General features: G+C 33.1%; 1 protein-coding gene across 13 annotated transcripts in view; it reads left to right on the plus strand.

The window, feature by feature from the left end:
• LOC141458561 (uncharacterized) overlaps positions 1-22,218 on the plus strand; it is a 101,015-nt gene extending 78,797 nt beyond the window's left edge. For 4 of the 13 annotated variants that reach the window (XM_074136721.1, XM_074136724.1, XM_074136722.1 and 1 more), the window contains 12 exons: positions 461-679; positions 1,116-1,219; positions 2,905-3,016; positions 4,270-4,349; positions 6,005-6,140; positions 9,308-9,491; positions 10,844-10,975; positions 12,950-13,257; positions 15,793-15,875; positions 17,353-17,478; positions 20,255-20,667; positions 21,254-22,218. In XM_074136721.1, coding sequence (XP_073992822.1) covers positions 461-679; positions 1,116-1,219; positions 2,905-3,016; positions 4,270-4,349; positions 6,005-6,140; positions 9,308-9,491; positions 10,844-10,975; positions 12,950-13,257; positions 15,793-15,875; positions 17,353-17,478; positions 20,255-20,667; positions 21,254-22,036 — 2,680 coding nt within the window. In that variant the 3' untranslated portion in view covers positions 22,037-22,218. The other 9 variants (XM_074136727.1, XM_074136728.1, XM_074136726.1 and 6 more) reach the window with 9 other exon arrangements.
• The last annotated feature ends 2,377 nt before the right edge of the window (positions 22,219-24,595 follow it).

Raw genomic sequence — 24,595 nt, forward strand, 5'->3', positions numbered from 1 at the left:
TTTTCAAGGCAGCCTTGAAGAGCATGTTTATGTATGTTGGGGAAAGGCGCCTAAGTCGTTTTTCTTTAAGCCGGTGCTTAAATCGTACCTCAGTGATTTCAAAAGTACTTTTTCCGCATACAAATGGCAACAGTTATACTCGGTTGTACTTATGCGTGTAGGCAGAGGCATCTGCGTTTCAATGAATTAAGACTGTTTTTGGTAAACTAATTCACTTGCAGCAATTTGATTGTGATTATCATCTGGTGTGTGTGAGTGTTAGCACATAAGTTCAGGAAACACTAGTTAAATACATTTTTAATTTAGTAGATTATATATCTATTAGTGATTAGTTTGCCTCTTGCGTTTTGTGAAAGATTTTCTCAAAATCGTTTAGACCTTTATTAACCTAAAAGCACGCTGTACTATTATTCACGCGAGGTACGCGAGGATGTGTACTATTATTCATTTACCGTTTCAGGTTCTGCAGAAAAATTTATATTTATGATTTGTCAAGCAATGCACAGTATATTTTTCCTATTGAGCAATGGATTTCACTTTCCAATTTGGAGAATATGCACCCTCTTTACTTTCTATATATTTTCCATCCTTTGAGTGCTGAAACAAAGACCGAGTTATTGATAAACAATACTTTACAAGGATTCAGAGAAACGCATACTTGGAGCAGTATACTGTTAAGGTATGTATTCTTTGATATTTTATTAATACTATTATTGTTATTTTTAATTTTTGGTAAAGTCTTTGGTTAAAGACTCGTCAACATCTGAGTTCATTGGCCCGGAGCTTTTTTCAGTCCAATACCAGCCTCTGGGCTGTATTCTCTCGTACAGACAACACTGTCTCTCACCAGAATAGTGAGCTGTAAGAAGCTCCTAGAAAGAGAAAATATAAGTGCCAGCTGCTGGGTTCGAACTCAGTATCCAGTATTCACTAACACTGAACTAATCCTTTCCCTATTATGTTATTATTTCCTTATAAAATTAAAAATAAATAAATAAACAATTAGAAACACTTATGCAAGATAAATTATTATGAGTAATTTGTCAGTAAAAATCTTCTTTCTTAATGAGAATCTTTGTCCAGTTTTAGTGTTTATTTGTCTAATTTTGTTTTAGGCATCCCCGAAGTTTATTCACAAGGCCACAACGTTCAATAATGGCAATTAGTTTAGTACTAACAACTATGCTTATTTCTATGCTATTTTTTGGAGTAGCGGAAGGTAAGCTAGGTTTTACATGATAATTGATTTTCAGAAATTTCATTAAATTAAGATCACATTAAAAAAAATTATAAAGCTGTAATGATTCTCTTGTTTATTACTTTCTCTAACTAGGTTTCGGCTAACGTGTCCAGCAAAAAGCCCATGTTTATATGTAATTTCTATATTTATATGAGTTTGTATGCATATGTTAGTATTTAAAGATAAAATATAAATAGTATAATGTACCAGGAAAATAGTTAATAAAAATGTTATTTATTTGTGGAAAAGAAGGAATAAAACTAATGCTCTTGTGCCAGGACGATTAAAATAGTTTGTAATTTGAAACTATATTCAATGTTCAAATAGAAGAATATCACTCCTTTATATTTAAATAAAACATCTTAAAGCTCAGCTGTGACAACTTTGGACTGCTTCTCTTTCTTTTCGCTCTGGACTTCTTTATTGGTTTTATAAATTTATTTTCTGGCGATTGAATTTCTGCTTGTTAATTCTTGTGTCGCCCTGTACGCCCTTAACTTCTTTTAACTGGTCCTCTTAACTTCTGCACGACTTTGCAAGTGGACCTCTAGTACTCCATTTTGCTCATCTACAATTTTCTTTTCGCCTGTCAGTAGTAACCCATGCTTAACTATCGTATCATCATCAGAAATTCAATCGCCAGAAAATTATAAAAATAAATAAAACGGATTCAGTGTTATTTAATATTTTATATTACACCTCTAATATATAGGATGCACATTATCATTATTTCTCTGAGCCTCTCTCTGTTTCCTGGGTGTAACCAAGTTACCTAAAAGTAACATGAGTACTTTACTTGCTGTTCATTATTTTTAATGACTGATTCATAGTTTCAATAGGATGAAAAAAATGAATGCCAGTTTTCAGTCGTGATACATTTATTCTTACGAGCTTTCGACCTAGGGACTAGGTAATCTTTAGGGCTAGTTTAAGAAGTAATAATTTACATTACAGGGTTGGTGTTCTTCTGTCTTGACTGTTCATGGACTGAACTAGACCGGAGACACACCATCCCTGCAATGTAAAATATTACTTTGTAAACTAGCCCTGAAGATGACCTAGTTCCTAGGTCGAAAGCTCGGAAGAATAAATGTATCACGACTGAAAACTGGCATTTATTTTTTTCATCCTAATGAATACTTTACTTTTCCTTTTTTTAAAAAATAAATTGGTAAACTCCATTTTGTTTTTTCCTGAACTAGTCTTAGCCTTGTTTTCATAAATTTAGCATCGCCTGAGTTTCAGCTATAACAATCAGATCATCGATGGAGATTTTTTTATAAGCACCATTACTCGATTTCCTTCCGTTCTTTATGATCTTGATCTCTTTATTCTCCACACTCTTTTCTCTTGATATTCTTTTCTTCGCTCTTCTTTCAACTCTTCATTCGATTTTTCCTTAAATATAGAAAATAGTTCTGTGATATAACAAAATTAGAATTGTTTAACAGTTATAGCAAAATAATGTTTTCAGTGAATTGAAACGAACTTTATTACATCCTATAAGAATTCTAAGCTTCAATGCAAAGTATTTATTTGAACGTTTATTTTAATTAGACAATTTACCGTGCTTATAATACTTTGGAGGATAGGTTGGCTTCTAGTTATTTAAGCAAGAAGAAATAAATCATTGTTTTATATTAATAATCATCAATTATTTGCAGAAGGCTCATCAGATATATCAACAGTAACTGTTACCTTCAAAGAAATTTTAATATCTATTTACAGTTTATTGTTGTCACTTCCTTTGATGATTCTTTTATCTTATCTTTTTAAGTAAGTCAAAGGATATAATAGTTATGTTCAATCTTAGATATAAAGAAATTAAGATTTCTTATTGTGTAGCTGGATTAATTTCATTTTTCTGTTACACCTTTGCGTTGATCTTACTCTACTTCAGATAAAGTTTTCTAATCGCGCCGAAACTCAGTCCCTAGAAGTAATAGTGCGTCTCAGTAGTTCAACATTCTAACCAATTTTAGTTCAGGGAAACTATTAGGCCGTCGTATTGTTGTAAAACTCCGAAATTCGAGTATTCCCAATGGCGAACAGATTGCATGATTTTTTATAAAATGTGTATAAACTAAAGAAATGAAGGGTAATAGTTCTTTGTAAAGAAGTTACAATGAATCTAGATTTTAATTCATTTAAATGACCCTTTCAACGATTTTATTTTCTGAGACAGAATATTGGAGTTCATGTTGTTTGGGTAGCGCTAAATGTTGTTAAAATCAGACTTCAAAAAATAAATTTGAAATTAAGTAATATAGGGAAGTATGTAATTCGTATTACGCCAGACAGTTAGACAGTTGTAAAGCTCTCTTGGCCTTAAGAGACTTATTTAGATTATGTTAGAAAATAATACTTGTTTCCCAATTACGCCTAATAAGGAGCTACATCCATCTATTTTGTGTCTACAAACAAACAAAAAAACTTATTCTTTTTAACCTTGTCCTTCAGGATTTTGTAATTGTCCTGAGGATCACTTCTACAGGTCCTGCCCTGTAAGTTTCGAGAAAAATATTTTAGCCACTTTTTAATTAGGGATAACGTTAAGGCAGATTAAGGAATCTTGACGGTATTATGTAAATAATTGGTTTCATTACCCTAAAATGCACTTCGTAAAAAAAACACGACAGAAAGTTGGACTTTTTTATTTTCTTCAGCAACTATTAATTAGAGCAATAGCTTTTTTCAGTGTACTGTCGGCCTCCGGATAATTTTCTTTCGGTACACTGTTCATCATCGGATAGAGCTACAAGAAGCTCTAAGGGAGAAAATCTAAAGATCAGCAGCTGGTTGGAACCAGTGATCTCCGCGTGGGAATCCAAAACGCTAACTATCCAGTTATTCTCTTCCCTATTATTATTAATTTTATCAATGTATTAATTTCTTTATAAATCTAATAGGTGCAGAAAATTATTTATTTTCACTTAATTAATGTTTTGTACAAGTTTAAGTTTATTCATTTATCCCTATTCTTTTTAAAAAAATGTAAATACCTTAGGAAATAATTTTTCTACTTTTAGGAAAACCAATCTGTATGTGTCGAAGGAAGAAGGAAGGAAGTCCATTAATGCAGAAGAATTAAACAGACGATTTAAAAAAGGTAGTAAATTGTTATTTTGAAAAAGAAATTTTGTTCAATCTGAAAGTAAAACAAATCTTTAATTTATCGAAGTACAGTAATCTGCTACGATTACTTAAGAGTGAATTGAAAAAATGAAAGTAAGGGTAAAGCGAATTGGGTTTATTGAGATGCGAATATAAATTTCTTCCGGTCCATAACTGCCTTAGATCAAATTGATTTTCGACCACTTGGTTATTTATTAACCTTGCATTCTTGTAAACACAGGAAAAAGCACGACATTTGGCTGCAGTCCATTAACTAGAAGGAAATAGAGGGTACAATATTGAAGTGACCTCATTAATCCTACTTTTAGTAATTCGCTCCTATTTTAATTTATGGCATGAAGTTTAATAAGGTAGAAGCTAGGTATGGTAGGAAAATTTTTAGAATGGGAACCACAGTTATCGTTAGGCCAATATCTCCAAGAAAGGATGAATTTATGAAAGTTTGGGCAAATCCCACGTGGCGATAAATTTTGATTAATAATGATGCCTGTTAACGGTAAAATTGAAAGTCTTTAATTCTGTAACAGTAACAGTAATGTTGTGTGGCACACAGGTTTTGGGGAGTAAATGGTACGATACCGTTGATAACTCTGTTTAAATGTTTTCCGTTTACACCAAATAAATGGTGCCGTATATTTGGAAACGCTGTTGACCCGTTTTTTTCAGTACTGTCTTTGCCTTTGAAGTATAATACATTTCTAAAATACTTTCACTGCCAGCGCATCGTGTAATAAAGATTCTGGATGAGGAAATAATTTTAAAAAAATAAATACTGGATAAAAGATTTAGAAGATTTATATACTTCTATTTGTTAGAAGATATGTAAGTTATGGATTCGAAAAATCAAGCTAGTTCAGATTGATAAAGGAAATTGTTTTTAAAGAAGTTTAATTTAATTGATACTTTTAAAAGTAAAGTGTGTCAACCAATTTTGTATAAATAATAAAACTGAATCTGGGAGACAAAAACTATTTAAGATATGGTCACAGTTTTCACTTTGTGAGAAATTTATTTAAAGTTGGACGTTAGTTGTATCCTAATTATCATGGCAGAAGAGGTCAGTTGTTCTACATGTAACTTAAAGCAAAAAGGAGACTATTATCATTTCTTGGTAGAGTCCTCTTTTTGGAAGAAATTAGGTATTTCTTGTAGGAAAATGTAAATTAATGAAGGTGGAACTTATATCCGTTTGATATGGATACAACAGAATTTAATTAGACAATTATGCGAAAAATGCACTTTGTAATAGAAAAATATTGATACGAGTGTTTAATTTATTTATTAATATACTTGGTATATCAACTTGGTAACAGATGTTTTATTTCTATTTTGTTTGCTTTTTTAATTTTTTTTATTTAATGAGAATTTCTCTTTCGGTTTGACTTTCTTAGGAAATAGTGCTCTACTTGGAGAAATTTGCATTCTTTTTTATTTCTTTCTGTCTTATGATTTGGAGAGGTTTTGTAGGGTTATTTTGAATTGGTTTTAAATCATGATATACTTACGTAATTTGAAAGAATTTATTTTAATTGAAGAAAATTATTTATTTTGTTCTGTTTTTGATTAGTTTTTTTACATTGACTAACCCTTCGTGCATATAAAATAAAATATACTAACACTGCGTTGCAGGCTCAGCTATTAGAGGATTTATAGAGGCTGTTTTGCTCATCTTCTGGCATATTATCACTCCGAAGAAATTAGTTCCAGTGCAAATGGTGAAAAGAAGGTCTGACTTGAAAAAGAGAATTTGGCTTTTCCTTTCTTGGTAGATATTGTTTCCTTTATTTTAAAATTCGTTTTTATTTTAGAAAAGTACAATTATTTTAATTCTCCAGTCATTCGTTTATCTGCGAAAAATCATTCCACAGAAAGTTGAATCTGTTGTGTATAAAGTTTAAATAAAATCATTAAAACCTATTTATAAAAATTTACTACAAACTGAAAAATTGACTAATTTCCTCTAATTAGTCAATTAAGTCTATTAAGAAATATCGAAAACACGATGTTGTATTTACGATAAGTTTTACTTTTACTGTGCAATGCATTAGGACAAACGATACGGAGTTCCAGGTTTTTAGCTCTCTACTTATATTTATTTTCTCTCACTTCGGTAAGGAAAATACTGAGATCATGTCCAATTTTTGAACTCGAGTTATCAAAGAAAAGATCCGTTTAGTCTCAGTACTTATGTGCGAGAACACTAACTCAGGAAAGAAAGGTAACAAAAAACAAAATTTCGTGTGCACCTTTTTGCAGAGTAGTTGTTCACTTACGAGGATCGTTTGAAACGTCCGTGCAAAGTCAGAGAGATAGCACTACTGGCGCGTATCGAGGTTATGTTTAGTTAGTAGCATCTCTTGGAAGAACACACACCAAGTTTCAGCCAGATCGGTCTATTTCTTTGTATTTGGCATTCGTTTGAATCGAGGAAGTCGAGTGATTTTCAAAAAATGGACGAAAAAGAATTTCGTGTGTTGATTAAACACTACTTTATGAAAGGCAAAACGCCTCAGGAGACTAAAGAGAAGCTTGATAAACATTATGGTGACTCTGCACCTTCGATTAGAACAGTTTAAAAGTGGTTTCAAAATTTGCGGAGTGGCCATATGGGCACAAGTGACGCTGAACGTTCTGGACGCCCTGTTGAGGTTACTACTCCAGAAATCATTGATAAAATCCATGATATGGTGATGGATGACAGAAGAGTGAAGGTGCGTGAGATTGCTAGTGCTGTGGGCATCTCGAATGAACGGGTGCATAATATTTTGCATCAACATTTGGACATGACAAAGCTATCCGCAAGATGGGTGCCGCGATTGCTCACGCTTGACCAAAAACGAAATCGTGTGAAGTGTTGCAAGGACGGTTTGCAGCTGTTCCAGAAGAATCCGCAGGACTTTAAGCGTCGTTTCGTCACTGTGGATAAAACATGGATACATCACTACACTCCTGAGACCAAAGAACAATCTAAACAATGGGTTACCAAGGGGGAATCTGCGCCAAAAAAGGCGAAGACCGTTCCTTCGGCCGGAAAGATTATGGCGACTGTCTTTTGGGATTCGCAAGGAATAATCCTCATGGACTATCTGGAAAAGGGTAAAACTATTACAGGTGCATATTATTCATCGTTATTGGACCGTTTGAAAACCGAGCTGCAAGAAAAACGCCCACGATTGGCCTACAAAAAAGTCCTTTTCCATCACGACAACGCACCAGCTCACACCTCAGCAGTTATGGTCGCAAAATTAATGGAAATAGGGTTCCAACTCGTTTCACATCCTCCCTATTCTCCAGACTTGGCTCCCTCGGACTACTATTTGTTCCCCAATATGAAGAAATGGCTGGCGGGAAAAATATTTTGTTCAAACGAGGAGGTGATTGCAGAAACGAATGGCTATTTTTCAGACTTGGACAAATCCTATTATTCGGAAGGGATCAACAAACTAGAGCAGCGTTGGACGAAGTGTATAAGCCTAAAAGGAAACTATGTTGAAAAATAAAAAAGGTTTACCCCAAAAAATCCATAACGTTTAAGTAGTTTATTTTCAAACGACCCTCGTATATAAGATTTATTCGCATATGGCTCGAACGATTTTTCTTGTTACCCTCATGCTCACTTGTAAATATATAAAGTTTATTTGTAAAATTTCGCTTGAAAGATTTTAGTAAGGACATTTTTGGGCTAGTGGAGAGCGTTTACTTTCTTTTTACAGTATTTGTAAATGCCCATCGTTTGTATTAAACATGATTTAACATATTCCTAAATTTTCGAGTTTGAGAACAACTAACCAACCGGAAGGTATTTGAAGGTGAGAATATTTTATTTATTTGCGATTTCCTTAAAAATGGTCTCTTTGATTGTATTTAAATTTGTTGGAGCGATTAGTTATCTGTCTATAGATCTGTCTATAATAATATAATTTCTCTAGCAATATTTCTTTTAGGGCAGTTTTGAGATAATAGTGAGGTACGCTTCTTCTACTATCTTTTTGTGCGATTTATTGCTTTTCAAACTGCGTGATGGAAATGTTAAAATTTAGCCCTTGAGAATTTGGAGTACTAAGAGATAGCCTTGTGAGTGCCCATACTAAATTTTTGGTATTCCGATTATCTCTTAAAACATGTACGTACTACTATAAAAACTCCGTCCGAAGTTGGAGATGGTCACAACAAAATAATGGGGAGTACTGCCTTTCTTCGAAGTTTTTAGGAATAAGACATTTATGGACTAGATTAAAAAAGTAAAGTAATCGCCTATTTTTTCAGGTGGGGCTTAACGTCCAACTACTAATTAGGTGTAGTGGACGAAGGCGACTAGCAAACATACTTTACTGTAAATTTCTTTTATTAACTATTAAATAAAATCCAAGGCCTAAGACCGGGAATGGAACCCGGTCATATTAGCAATGCAGGTCTCGCCTCTAACCGTTTGGCTACCGTGGCGCCTAGTTTGACATAACTTGAGATTTTTCGCTGATGGCTAAGCCATATAACGACCTAGATTAAAATAAATATTTAGAGAATAGATCCGTCTTATTCTAGCTGTGTCTAGTTCTCTTTCCCTCTCAAATCTCAATATCCTACTTAAATAAAATTTCTAGATTTAAAAAATAATTTTCGCAGTTTGCAACTGAAACTTTGTGTTTATTATTAATAATTTTATATCATCTAATTTCATCTAATGGGAATGGTTTTTCGAGTTTATTCTGACTTTCTTAGCCTTATTGTTAAGTGATTTATTAATTTTACACCAGAAGTGATTATTTTCTTCTTTATTATTATTTGAAATTGATTACTATGTTCAACGACTCTACGGTAATGACCATAGTGCTGTCTTGAATAATTGATATATTTTAGTTTACTTTTTTCTTGTATATACTCAAGGTAAACAAAGAGACAAAAAATTTAAAAAAATCATTGTTTTCTTTATAGGACATTAGGAATCATCGTAGTGGTTGTATGCTGTACTTGTATAGTTTACTTCGGGCTAAGATTTGGCAAAAATAAAAGTTTACTTTGGATGATGGTGTTCTTATTTGGGGCATTAGAGCATATGTTGTTATTGGATCCAATAAAGATAATACTGATTTCATTTATACTGGCTATTGTTTTTAAGGTAATTCGTTTAGAATATTATACAACTTTAACGGACAAATTTTTGCAAAGAATATCAGGTTGCTGAGGAAGATTTTTAGTTAAAATCATTAGGATTTGTTTTCTTCTTCTTTTCCATACGTCCATGCCTTTCCAGGAACCAGGTTGCTTCTGTAAATTAGAAAGATAAATATCTGATTTTTTAATATTTTGCAGAAAGTAATATTGATACAATACTTTTGTCCCTCTTTTGTAACTGATATTGAATAACTAATTGTTAGTCAAAAACCTTCGCAAAAAGAAAAGTATTTTCAAAACGTTTCACCAAATTTAGTAAGAGGGACTTGAGTAACAGAAATTCGGGCAGGCTGTGGTATCACTGTGTTGAAAATATCCAACTTTAAAAACAACTTGATGCTCACGAATTGTTAAGCTCCCCTTAGCCGGTATCGACGAGAAGTTTTTTTCTGACCGAACAGTATCTGTATATAGAAATGATAAGAACAAGGTACAATTTGGAGACCGAAATGTACTAACAATGAGACCTCTCTTTCCACAAACTTAACTTCAAGGAAATAAGTAAACATTGTAAATCAAAAAGTAAATATTGTGTATTCTTGTGAGATACAAAGAATCGATGTTTTGTTCACTTTAAAATCAATCAATCGGTTGAAAGGTACAATAAAAAATCGGCTATTATCAGTCCAGCTCACAAGAAACCCTCATTCCAGGGTTTGAGGACTCGCAAAAGAAATTAAGTCATTCAGTGCCTTAGGTGGCTGAGGCCCAGAACAGGTTTGTCGCCCTAGACTCAGTAGGGTGCTATCATTGTATTTCTCTGAATTAAAATTCTATTTTATTTCTCTGAATTTTCTCTGATTCCATTTTCTTCGTGATGTGTTTCTGAGAAGGAGAAATCATTACGAGTTTGGCCCTGGAAATAAGAGGTTCGATTTTCTGTATAGAAAATGATTTTGTGTGCACTAATTGGTACGTTAATACACTTCATTCCTTATCACAAGTTGTACATTTAAACATTAAGTGGTAGTATATTGAAGTGAAAATTGAAGAAATTTAAATATCTCACTATAAAATTACATATATCGTATATTGTTTTTTCAAGATAATCTGAAGATTGTCAGTAATACTTAATGTGTTATTTATAAGTAATTAACAATTTGATGGCAGTAGTGTTTGATTTCTTTAATATAGACATATGTTTGTCATAATTCTGGTTAAAATGGTACTAGCATTTCTCTAGCTTCCGGCAATACTATCCTCTCAGTATCCCTCTCAAATAAGAAAGATATAAAAGTAATTTAGTAAGGAAAGAAATATTTTAGGTTTGTGTCTTACATTTATTTTTGGTTGCAGAAAACTTACATTGAACACTACATCGTGGATCCACATGAAACGCTTTCTTTTAGGTCTAAATCGCCCTACAAAACAGTTCTTCAAAAAAGAAACTATCCAATGTACAGACCAATACCGTTATATATTTTACAGGTATAATAATTGATTCAATAATTAATTTATTATTTGATTCATGATTTTGTTTAAGTTTTGCTTTTTATGTATTTTGAAATTGTATTTGTGCCATCCCTTGCTTTCTTGAACTTGTTTTTACAAAAGTGTTGAAAGTGTATTTTAAACTTATTTTATACAAATCTACAAAGCTTAACGACTATTAGTTCCTTATGTTGAGCATTATTTATATTTATGTCTAACGTGAAAGCTGTTTTTAGGTGCTATTTGCAATATTAGTTGTCTGGGGCGAGCTGTACTTTAAACTAACATTTCTTTTTTACGGCGAATCGACGCCTATGGTCATTAGCGCCAACTACACATTTTCTTTTCTTATACTAGGGCCACTAGAGCCTAGTGATGGTACCTATTGACCTATCTGGCTACCACACACGTATCTTGCCTAGGAAGGCAGAGTGGAGCCTAGGTTATCGAATATAGACCGCACTCCTTTCTTACATCATTGATCTGGCCGACGGGGGAATGCGATTCTGTCGATTGTACTATCCCTTGTTTTTCACAAACTGACGTTTTGCCAAAATTTAAACAATTTAAAGTACATTGAGTTTTGCATTATTTTAAGTTATTTATAAACATATTTATAACCATAACGACTTAATCTAACTCATGCATAGTCTATCATCTTAAGGAGGCTATTTTCATAAAATCTAACTTAAATGTGTATACAAATATTTCTTTACACTCTAAAAATGACTTAATCCTAAAATGAATTTTAACTTAATTAGGGTTGAAATACGTATTTTTATAAATTTCTTTCAACTCCGGATTAAAAGACTAAAACTAACATTCTTACCTGCATTCTCGCAATAATGTTACTCGTACTCTGATGAAATCAATCATATTTACGCCCATAAATACATTCAAAGCAAAGTATTCTCGCAAATAAATACTTTCATGCAATTAATACTCTCACGCTATTAAACGTAGACATATTATTCATTCATACAAGGGGAAAGTACTCTTTAAAATTTCTAAACTAAGCTAACCTAATCTCTACTAAAATTTATAATACAATTTTAAATTTTTAAAGAAATCAAATAGCTTCCTTACACAAGGAGAACCTTCTTGGAGAATTGCACGGTAGTCCTGCGGCAGGCCCGCTCATTCCCTTTGGATAAGCAGTGCCTGATACCTTTCCAACACTTCCAAAACGCGACACGGTCAGCCTTTTTCGGCAACGGGGGCACCTCGGTCTCCATTCGGCAATGAGGAGGTACCCATGTGTCAACCGTGTATGACCAATGCTTAGTCTTGTTAAAATTACTGATTCAAGCCGCGGGTGATTCTCGACTTTAGCATTTTGTACACAAGGTTTAAATTCTTTAAGTTTCTTAAATAAATTCTGTGGTGGAAAGAAATTTGAGAAAACTAGTTATCGCAAGGATTTTTACGAAAAGAATTTGAGATCATTTTGGCTTCTTTGTATGTTGAGAAATATTCTTTATTACGTAAGCGGGCCTACTACAGTAAAACCCCTCTAAACAGGTATTGGTGCTTTAATATCAGGTTGCCTTAGAGAGCATCCAAGGTTTTCCGCCTTAAACGTCTCATGAAAGTTATTATTATTTTTTTTTTTAATAGGCGGTTTCAATGATAAAGCACCTGCCATACCCACTTTCATCCCACGCCCTAATAAACCGAGACTCGGGTCCGGAATTGCTTCTTTGTTTAAACTTATCCACAGGTGCCCTATATTATTTGTGGAATTACCCGGCCTACAAAGATCCATTCGGTAACTTAAGGCTCTATCTCGGATATTTCGTAAATTAAGTTTTAAGCTTAAGCTCACAATAATCTAGTTATAAAACCAACTCATTTTATAGATTTTATTAAATAAATGTTTAAGGTTTCTTTTTAAACACCTTCTTAAAGCATATATTGGAAATATACTTTATGTTTTTCTTTTTTTTAATTAATTAAATTATTTTTTTTAAGGAAAAAATATGGAAGAGATATCGTAGTATATTTTGTAATAACTTAACGTCGGAAATTGTAATAATCCTATTATTGCTGTTGGCATTATTTACACTCGTTTACCTGTTGGACATAAGATCAAAGTATTACTCAAATACACATATCTACGATATGTTAGCGTCAGATTTAGATAAATCAAAGAATCTTGAGTACATACATAATTTCTATAAATTTAAAGAAGCGAGAAATAATTACATAACTCGAGGAAGTGAGCTAATTTCTTCTGAATATCTCGAGAAAAAGGTTGTAAGAACTTACAACAGAACTGGGTAAGTTAAAAATAAATATTTTTCTCTTTTCTATCAGCACAAAATTTTCCAGGTTATAACTAGACTGTTATCTAGGTTGTTTCTGTTTCTTTCTATAAACCGATTTCTTGAAAGCCAATTTTTTGTTGAGTGCTAGAACATGAAGGAATGTAAAAAGACGGACGAAGTGGATCATAAAAGCTTAAAAAATTCCTATTGGATCATAAGCCAGGAACATTTTTGCAAAGTATCTAGTGCTTTGAGTAATCAATCGATAATTCTTGGGTTTGGAGCGATTTGAGGCCCATTAAGTTGCCCATAAGAGGGCATTCTTAAAAGATGGGCCTCCTTCTTCAGTAAGGCCAAGGAGTTCAACAATTGGAGGGTTTACTATATTGATTCTACTGCGGACTTATTAATCCGCTTAGGGTACTTGATAGTAGTGATTGTTGCTAGATTTAAGATGTGCCGACATATTTCCTTCCCTACTATAAGAGAATGGCGAGAACTAAGTTCCTTAATCCAGGCAATGATGAGCTTTAGATTCTAGGGCTGCTTATGCCATTGGTTAGTATTGGTTGGCATAATATTAATTGGCATAGTAATTGGTTGTTATAGTATTGGTTAATATAGTATTGGTTGATGAAGACGTGCGATCTCCTAATGCGGCTGTTTGCCGATGACGTAGTGGTGTTGGCAGAAGCTTGGTTGTATGCCCAACGTAAACTTAAAATATTCAATTCTTAGTGGGAATTTACTGCCCTGCTGTTAATTCAGAAAAGACAAAAGTTGTTATTTTTCATGGGAAAGGCAGAATCCTAAAACAGCGTCAGTTGTATTGTGGAAATAGGTCCAATAGAGGTGACTAATAATTATATTTTTCTGGGCGTCAAATTTAGTTCATCTGGGAAGTTTTTGCATGCATTATCCCATACTGATACAAAAGCAAACATTGCAACCAACAGGGTCCCTTCTGATTTGTTGAGATCTCGTGCAGATAGTCGGGACTCTATGTTGCCCATGTACAAAGCAATTGTACGAGCAACATTCCTGTATTGTGACAAGCTTTGGGGTTGCCTTTATATTGAAGGGGTTGAAGCAGTTCTTTGTCCGTTAACACACCTCATTATTTGATTCGAATGTGAATGATGAAAAATAATGCTTTTTGGAGTAATGCTTACGTGGAGGGTGATATTACTACAAATGCCTGCTTTTAGACTGCTTAAGATTTGTTCTTTGAATGTGGTTAGAATGGAAGGGAGTCAATGGATTACAACTGGGCCTCACAATTGAGATCGCTATTAATAATGGTTGTTGCTGATAATTTATGCTTCTAACAAGATTCGCCCACAGTTCAGTCTAACCATTCTGACTTGGTGCTGAGAATGAGAAATCACTGAATGTCATTGGATATAAATCGTGTCCTTAATTGTCAGTACAATGCAATAAACAGGACTGTGAGTGTGCTTGGCGAGTCAGTAAGTTTTCTTATACTTAGAACTAATGTTAAAAGAATAAATAAATAAAATAAAAGTAACGAAAAATAAAATCTGTATATACAATAAATCGGAGTTGTAGTCGGAACCCCGGTGAGAGGTTATAGGTACACAGAGGGCTTAACAGAGATGTACACTTACCTCACGCCAATCAGCTATTTACCGATTCCCAGCTTCTCCGCAAACCCTGATCTTACCTCGGCAACGGCTAACCTCCTTCTGCCTCCGTCTCCCGTCCCACCTCTCACCAAAGTTCTTCTTCCCTTATTCGCTCACCGACCTCTGTACTCTCCACTCTTCTTTTATTGTTTATTGTTACTATTATGATTATCATTCTTGAGGCATCCCTACTCACCCTACACCATACCAGTACTTTACATAGGAAATAAATTTTGGTTATGATTTTTTTTAATACGACCTGTATTTAATAACATCTTTACTTGCCCCCTATATGTTTGACATTTCGATCTGAAGTCAGTACCACCGAATTAGAATGCGGCACCATTAGATGCACGTATTTTAGTTCTCAAGATATTTTGCTAATGAATCCCTATTGAAAATACGTCTTGGGCACAAAGTGGAACTTTGTTCTCTGGTAATATTGAACAAAATTTATGTACGTCTATTACCAGCTTGAGCAAAGTATGTTAAAAATGATAATATCGCTGTTCTGTTCGTCGAAGCACGTATTTTTTTCTATTTCTGACCGGTTTAGTTCAGGGGAGGTTGCTTAATCAGCTTGATTTAGAGGATTCGACATAAGAATGTATTAAATTTTATATTTTCAATTTAAAACCGTTTTGCTCATAGAGTGATTACATTCATCGATATTGGTTCCAAATAAATTTATTCTGGGAATAGTGTAGTTTAATCTAAATATAATATTTTATATTATAGAGTTAAAGAAGTGCAAATAATCCTATGGGAAGTTCTTTTCTCACTGCATTCTTGCATATTATTCTAAGTTGGAAATATTTCTGATAGTTTACGTAGTTTAAATGCATTTCAATACTTTTTAGTGATGAAAATGTTTAATAAAATAATGTTTCTGAAATTTCAGTCTCCTCAATTTTATTATGCGAAGCATGTTTTCTAACATGTACACCTTGAAATGGTACGATGGTGCGAATCTAGACCTTTCAGGTAAAAATTGTATGATCTTTTGCCTTTTTTCTTCCAATTAGATTATTGGCAACATCTTGGGTCCTGAGTATGTAGTTAACTTACTATATAATTTATGATGCATTCAACCTATTCTCTAAGACATATAAATCCAGTTTAACAAAAAGAGACAGGATTTAATTAAAACTTGTTTCTATTCGTTTTGAGGAACGCCTGTGGGGTTTCTAAACTTTCTGTATCGATCTCTTCTAATCTTGTTCACAATAAATTGTGGTGCCCCATTCTTTTTTCCCCATATTTTTGTATTACAATAATTTAATGGATTAATTTTTTGTTTGATATTGTAAAATATGGTGTCCATTAGCAAGACTTACTCCTTACTTACAATTCCCAGAATTAAGTCTGTAAATTTTTTTGTAACTTATAATCACTTATTACTAAATATGTATTTATAGGAACATTTAGTTTAAAATTTAACATCAACGAAGGGCGTAATTTATCTCCTATGACTAAACTAATGATAGAACTATTTACAGTAATATTACTAGGACAATTAGAAAAAATTAAATCTAATTTTCTGTTCTTAATATTATTTATACAATTCACCTGTTCCATACCTAAAACATTTGTTAATGAGTCCATTATAATCTGGCTGGAGTAGGAAAGATCGTCATATGATTGTTCACCTTTTCCAAACAGACACCAATCAAGAAGATTAAGGTCACCCATTATTAATAGAGTCGACTGAACACTGTTCATAATGGACCATTAGTTCTAAAATTTCGCACAAATGGAGATACACCGATGAATTACTGTCCGGAGGATTATAAACGTTGCAGAGGAAAAACATGGAAGATTTTGACGATATCTGCACAATGAGTTATTCAATGTTTAAATCGTTGTTCATAGGTACAAGAGCTGAGGATATCTTCTTGTGGGACAGCAATGAGTACACCACCACCTCTCGTTTTCAGACTAGTAGAGCAGTTGCTGTCATGTCATTACAATGCTTTTTGTATTATAGTTAGAGAAAAGAACATTTCCATTCAGTTATTATTTTGCTGTTTGCCTATTCACTATCAACGAAATTGTAAACAAGGAAATTGCAATATTATGAATAAGATATATCTATTTCCATCACAAAATTACTGAAAGTTATTTTTTTAAATAAAACTTTTATAATAAATGCACTAACGTATACAATAAGTAATGTGAGTGTTTGGGGCATGAGTTGTGTGCAACAAATGATGCTCACAAAGAGTCGAATCTGATGGTCGCTAGTGCAAGCTTCCTTCAGCCGTTACAAAAACATAGACGTTAAATACGAGCAAAATTAAATTAAATGAAATGTTGAGAATTACAACAGTTTTTGTTATTACTAGTATTAATTTCTCTTATTAATTCAGATGGTTACAACTTTTTAAGACCTTAAAGGCAAGCTACTATAATTTATATTTTGTTTTAAGAATGAAAATTTATTGAATTTTTTTATTTATAGAATATGAGTCTTCTGATCACTCTGGGAAAGTGAGAGCCAATTCTTTTATTAAAGGTTGGACTAGTGATTATTCAACAAAATTAGTTGGTGCTCCTAGGTTGCGGCAGTTACGAGTGTCAGAAAAGTGTACGTTTAAACTTATTCTTTTAGTAAATTAAAACAAAATCGGCGACATCTTCCAAAGCATTGATGTAATAATTAAATTTTCTTTACGCTTTGCTTTTGTACTAAAAATATTGTTGACTTTTATGAAGGCTACGTTTATTGTAATGGTGACAAAGTCGTGGTGATAACAACTCCCCTAGATTTCTCCTAAAATAGAGAACAAAAAAATATATTTGTACAGTGGAGTCTCGATTATCCGTCATGACCGGGACCGGACACGTGACAGATAGTCGAATAGACGGATAATGAAAAAAAAACAGGAAAATTTCCAGATTCTTTTGTTTAACGTGTATAAAACTTTGTATTAACTGGTATACATATTTTATACGTTTTTACGCTTAAGCCTTAAAGATCAGGTGTCTTTCATTATTCAATTCATCCTATTGTGTATTAAAATTAATTAATACAATGTCTGCGACATCTAATCGGTTTTGTGGGCTCTTTTTTTAAGGCTAAAGGACTCTTTAAAATTTCTGTTCACATAAAATAAATTTTTAAAAAGTTTTCTTTTTAAATTTTTTTTTTTTTAATTTTTAAATACTGAGGACAGTGACGGTTAATTGGAATAGACGGATAAAAGGGTGACGGATAACCTGTGACTCCTCTGTATTAGTTTGCGAAACATAAGTTTGTCCTGTTTGCTTTAATGGCTTGTATATGGTGAATCGAGAGAAATATAGCTAAGTTGAATGTTACGTACTTCGTATTCCACAATATTGCTCATGTTCTTCTATATCAAAGTACACTAATACCTCACTTTGCGTCGTGGTTACGTTCCAAAAAAACACGACGCAAAGTGAATTAAAATTTTCTATAGCAAACCATGTAAAGATCGAAGATAGGTTCCAGGTTTACGAAAATACTACTTTTTTCATAGTTGCTGTTGTTGTAAGTCGGCTTTCTTTCACAAAAAATTGGTCCAATGTTTGCTGAACAGCTTTTTTTTTCAACGTAAAATAAATTTCCTTGTAGCACTTGATATTCGTAGCTACCGCCTGGGACACTTTAAAACTCCTTCCGCTGTCAGGATCGTTTTTTTAAAAAATCTCCATAGCTTCGTCAATCAAACACATCGCTTTGGAAATTTGTTTGGAGGTTAAATTTTGCTCTTCGGAGATTTCTATTGAACGGTCACTGTCATCTTCTTCATTAGCAAATTGCAATTCCATTTGCAATAGTTCTTCATTAGAGAATTCTTGGTTGTGCGAGGTTAGCAATTCATTTATGTCAGTCTCCACCGTACCTTCAAAATTAGACTCTCTAGCTAAATTAGAAATTTCATGACGAACAGCTGGTGTACCATCAACTTCTGCAGCGCATATTCAGGCCATATTGTGCGCCAAACACCATTCATGCAAGATGGTTTAACTTCCTCCCACGAATCGGAAATAATTTCTATGGCTTTCATAATGTTGAACTTTTTCCAAAACTCTAGCATGGTAGGCTTATCTTGTCCATCAGTCTCACTTAAAAGAAGTTTAAATGTTCGTCGTAGGTAATAACTTTTAAAAGTTGATAAATCGGCTGAATAACTGGTGTCGTATTAGGCGGCAAAAATACAAATTTCACGTTTTCTGACAACTCATCAACATAAACTGGGTGGCCAGGAGCATTGTCTACTAGGACCAAAGCCTTGAAGTTTAAGTTTTTCTTGTTGCAATAAGCTTTAATTTCTGGAATAGTACAAGTTGAAACCCAGTTTTGAAATAATGATGCTGTCATCCATGCTTTTTTGTTTGCTCGCCAGTGGACAGGAAGCAGATTCTTTGAACAACCTTTCATAGCTCTTGGATTTTCTGATTGATAAATGAGACTTACATTACGTAACGTTACAACACACTACGTATTGAAACTGAGCTCTAAGTCAGGTTCTACACGGAGCAAAAATTTCCGCGTGGAAATTTTATTGCTCCGGCGAGTTGGCTATGTACAGCCGTTATCAGTTTATGTATTCCATGAAAATATCGTGCGAGTTGCGAACTCGCTGCAAAACCACTTACCCTTACCCTCCCTTGGGTATAAACTCATGGAATACATAAACTGATAACGGCTGTACATAGTTTTTGCTCCGTGTAGAACCCGACTAAAATCAGCATAACAAAGTGAAGATAAAACTGCAAATTGCGTTGATTTTTAGTTAGAAAGGGAATCCCCGAGTTTTGATGGCATGGCGCAATTAGAAACAAAAGTGTTACCATCTTTTAGAAAAAAATGAAAATTTCAATCGAACCCAAAACAACGTAACTTCGAAAATCTAACGACGCAGAGTGAAAATTAGTACTAATTAAGCAGCGTCGCAACTTCGAAAAAACGCAAAACGAAACGACGCAAAGCGAGGTATTGGTGTAGTAAAGACCTGCAAGTACTAAAATGAGTATGTGTTCACGGGGCATTTTTTCTAAGATTTTATAAAGACCCTTCTACTTGGAGTTACAGTCTTATGAAGCTGCCTGGGAAATTTTGGCTATCTCGGATTGTACCGGAATTGGCTGATCGCTTGCAATCGTCAACCAATAGGCGATATTGCTGGATACGGAAACTCCCAATAAAGTCACCTGCCGTTACTCATCTTCCAGAACTGCCAGTTTTTATTCTTTTATTTTACTCTTTTAGAAGCAACATGAATGAATTAATCATCTGATATTGTCATATCAATTTGTAGCCCTTTTTGTAAAAACATTTTGAAAATACATGAAATTATATAATTATTTTAATGTGATGATAATAAACATTACAGGGAGCTGTGCAGTTCCATCTTTGTTCAAGCCCTGGTATGGTTACCGAGTGGGACATCTAAACATATTTAACGAAGAAAAAAAACAATTTCACTCTGAATGGCAAGCTTTGCCAAGATTTCATAAAGACCCTCCTGTTTGGGCATACGAATCTTACAATGCATCAGAATCACTAGGAATGTTTGGATATTCTGGATTGTTTTACAGAAGTGGTGGATATGGTGAAGTGTTGCATACAACTAAGGGCAATTCAGACAGAAAACTCGTAAAATTATTAATGAATGATTGGATTGACAATTACACACGGGCAGTATTTTTAGAAGCCAATTTATACAATGTAAACAGCAATTTATTGTCTGTAGTAACTATTATTACTGAATATCTACCGAGCGGAGTATACTTGACCAAGGCTAACGTGAGTAAACCGTTTAATATAAAACCAAAAAACTCGCTCTCTGTTATAAATGCTGCTTATCTCTAGTTTAAAAAGGTACTTGAAATTCTTTACTTCATAGTAGGTCTTGGTACCTCATTCCCCAGAACTCTAAAAGTTATCTTGATTCTTAGGACTAGTTAAAACTCAAAGTCAATTCAACAAATCAGTGTACAATGTGAAGTTGATTAGTTTTATCGTCAGAAACAATTATAGTTTTAGTGAAATTTTATTCGATATAAATATATAAATGTTCTAGGAGGGGAGGGATTAGCTATGTGGTTAGCGTACTCGATTCCCACGCGGAGGTCCCGGGTTCGAATCCAGCTGCTAACCCTTAGATTTTCTCTTCCTAGGAGCTTCTTACCGCTCACTGTCCGGTGATGTACAGTGTTGTCTGTAACGAGAGAACACTGTCCGGAGACCGGCAGTGCACTGAAAAAAGCTCCGAGCGCTAATAACCTCAGCTGTTGATGCGCAAAAAAAAATGTTCTAGTGTTGTAGTAAAACAACTTTTTTTAAAATAATTAAGCTTTTTTTTATAATTTTTAAATAACGGATTTTTCAGGTTGAGGCTACATATTTAATTTTCCATGGCCATGATTACAAAAAAATAATCGCCACAATTTTAATCATGACATTAATCCCGATTATTCTTATAATAATTGTGATCAAATCAATAATACTCATATCATTATTTGGTAGTAGTAGTTTCTTCAGCAATTGGTGGACAATTTGTGATGCCTTGCTTATAGTCACAGGAGTTTTTATGTTTGTTGGATACCTACGTACGCTTATTTACTTTTATCTCTATAAAGAGTTACTTGAGAAAGATAAATCAATAACATTCACGAGCTTTTACGTTCCGTTTTACTGGTTATATGAAACATACATTTTAGGGGGTATATTTGCCTTTTTGGTAGCAGTGAGGTGTTTAAACTTTATGCACATTAAAATGATGTATTCAATATTAGGCAAAGCAGTTCGTCTTGGCGCAAACTTCCTTATAACGTTGGTTTTATTATTTTTATTATTTGAATTACTATTCCATTTATTAGCAGTAGTTTGGAATTATCTACTATTTTATAAATATATATTTCCTGCTTATAAAAACTATTATGCATTTAAAGACAAAAATAATTTTCACCATCGAGAATACTTTCCGCTTATTTTGTCATATTTATCTGTGCCATTGTCTATTTTTGGGGCTGCCATTTTCATACGAATGTATAAAAAAAGTGTGAAAATATTTCAAGATGAACGAATATCCAAAAAGCGTAGAATGCGACGAATAACCCTAAAAGTACTTACAAGTGAACCCTACTACCGTCGCAAAACTTTTAGAATGTAAAGTAAGAGAAAAAGAACATGATGTGCATAAATAAAATTGAAGCAGATAGAAAAAATGGGCCTCTTGCTGAAGGCGTTTGAGTGGCATAGATGAAATTATTGAATTGAAGTAGTTTCTATACAGAAATTGAAGTTGCATTTATGTCATAATAGTTTAGGAAATACAATATATGTTTTACTGAACTCTTTGTTTAATTAAATAGATTAAATTTTCATTATTGCTTATAAATGCATTATCTTAAATAAAGAAATAAGGTTTGCGTTGGCAATTTATTGATGAACATCAGTAGCTATTTTGATTTGTGCGTTTATCTCCTGAATGAGCTGTTTTGCTATCAAAATCTCTACAAAATTATTGTATTTTAAGTTTTGAATTTTTTTTTTTTTTTCAAATTTTTCATCTCAAGCAGTTGGTGGCTTTAAAATTCCTCTTTATTAGAAGATATTCTTATTAAACATTTCTCTAACGGGTGCTGATTGAGACCCAGTGCATACATCATAATATTGCTAAGATAGCGACCATACTTGCACGTCTTATAGTGATTCTAAAATTAGATGTTATGTTACAGAAATTATCTCAGAATTAACAAAATTAGAAGCTAGTATTAGCTAAACAGTATTTCTATTATATTTTTACTTCATTATTTCATATTGCCATTCAAATGTACTCAATATTTCTGAATTACTGCCATTTAAAATAGACTTTAAGTTTATGTACTAGCATGCAGTATCTAAGTTTGAGAAGTTATTATATGTTAAATAAATTTTAAATACAGTTGAGCCTCCCATAACTTTCCTCTCACTAGCGACTACCTCAATTTACGGACAGTTTTATACCGTTTTACCTCTATACACTTTATATATAAAAGAACCTCCGTCTAACGGACACTCTAAATAGCGACCGCGGACATTAATTTTGGGGAACGGATTAAATGTTTCACCTCCCACCAACGACCACCTTATTATTAAAAGATCGTTTGACGCGGTGATAAAAATAATTATCTCCTCTCAAGTTTTTGTTTTTTTCTGTTTTTTTCTAAAGTTTCCTATGTAAGCTCATACATATTGTACCATTTTAAAATTTTTTAAATATTACTTTGGACGAACAATATTATTTTTTCCGATATGTGTCCCAAACGAAAGTGGTTAGCTTTAGAAAATAAAATAAATGTGTTGGAAGATTTTGCAAAAACCAAAACAAGCCATCGTCAACTTGCCGAAAGGTTTGTTCTATTTTTCTAAGAAATTCAGTTATTCTGTGAGTTTGCATAATTTTTAACAAAAGGTTATTATGTACAATTAGGTTTGGAGTTGGAAAAACGCAGATTACCAATATTTTGAAGGACCGAGATGGAAGTTGAAAAAACAAAACGGCTTGCAAAACAAAATTAGTGATTATTTAACACAATGTTGAGAAGTGATATAGTAAAAGTGCGTCTGTCCATTAAGTTTAGAAAAAATTTACCGTTCATAAAGTAATAAAAAAAGTTAAATGTGGATAAAGAATGCAATGTAAATTTATATTGCTATTTGTTTTTATGATTTTTTTGATGATAATTATCAGAGAAATGTTTCTAATAAAATATTATTTTTTATCTAAAACTTGGTCCATACTGGTAAAAAACAAAATTATAAAAAAGGAATCACTGATGGAATGGTAGAAGTGCTGTATTAGAAAAGAAAGGAAGTCAGGAAGGAAAGAAAGTAAAGAAAAGGGAGCAAGGGTGAAAGTTTGTTCTAATTAATTTTGGGTATTAAAAGTATTGATCGAATTGAATTATACATAATATGTCTTCAATTCAGAAGATAAGGCGATTGCCTGAAGATAAAACTTTAAGAACTATGCAGTGGGCTACAAAGTTTAAAATTAATCTTTAGGAACTTTTTACAAAAAGTCACTATTCAGTAGTGCTATTTATTTCCACTTTATAAAAAAGGGGATATAAACTGTTTAAGTAATTATCGAGGTATAGCTTTTGCTGAGACAATTTGTAAATTATTTACTGGTTTATTGTTAGATAGGTTGAGTGGTTGGGTGCAGGAGAACAATAAATTAAATGAATATCAAATCAGGTTTCAGGAAGGGTTTTTGTACTAATGATAATATTTTTAATTTGTTGAATATTATTGAAATTAAAACTATGAGGAAAAGTAAAATGTACTGTTTTTTTTGTAGATTTTCGCTCAGCATTTGACTCTCCTCCGTTAAGAGAATCAATTTTTTATAAGTTGTTTACAATGGGAGTTTCCACCAAATTTATTGAGGCAATAGAAAGGTATTATAGTAGAACAGAGGCTGCAGTTTGGACGCAAAGATTTGACAGAATTTTTTGAAACTAAATCTGGAGTAAAGCAAGATTGTTTGTTGTCTCACTGTTGTTCCCGTTGTTCATAAACGATCTGCACGATTATATAGAGGGAGGTATCTGGATTGAAGATTTGAATGTAAGATGTCTATATGCGGACGATATTGTGTTTCTTGCCTCCGACAACCGCACTCTATAAAATATGATTAATAGATTGTATGAATATTGTTGCATATGGAACTTGACCGTGAAAC

The sequence above is a fragment of the Rhodnius prolixus genome, unplaced genomic scaffold, assembly GCF_049639745.1.
Source record: "Rhodnius prolixus isolate KJV_2025 unplaced genomic scaffold, Rpr scaffold_5, whole genome shotgun sequence".
Lineage (NCBI taxonomy): Eukaryota > Metazoa > Arthropoda > Insecta > Hemiptera > Reduviidae > Rhodnius > Rhodnius prolixus.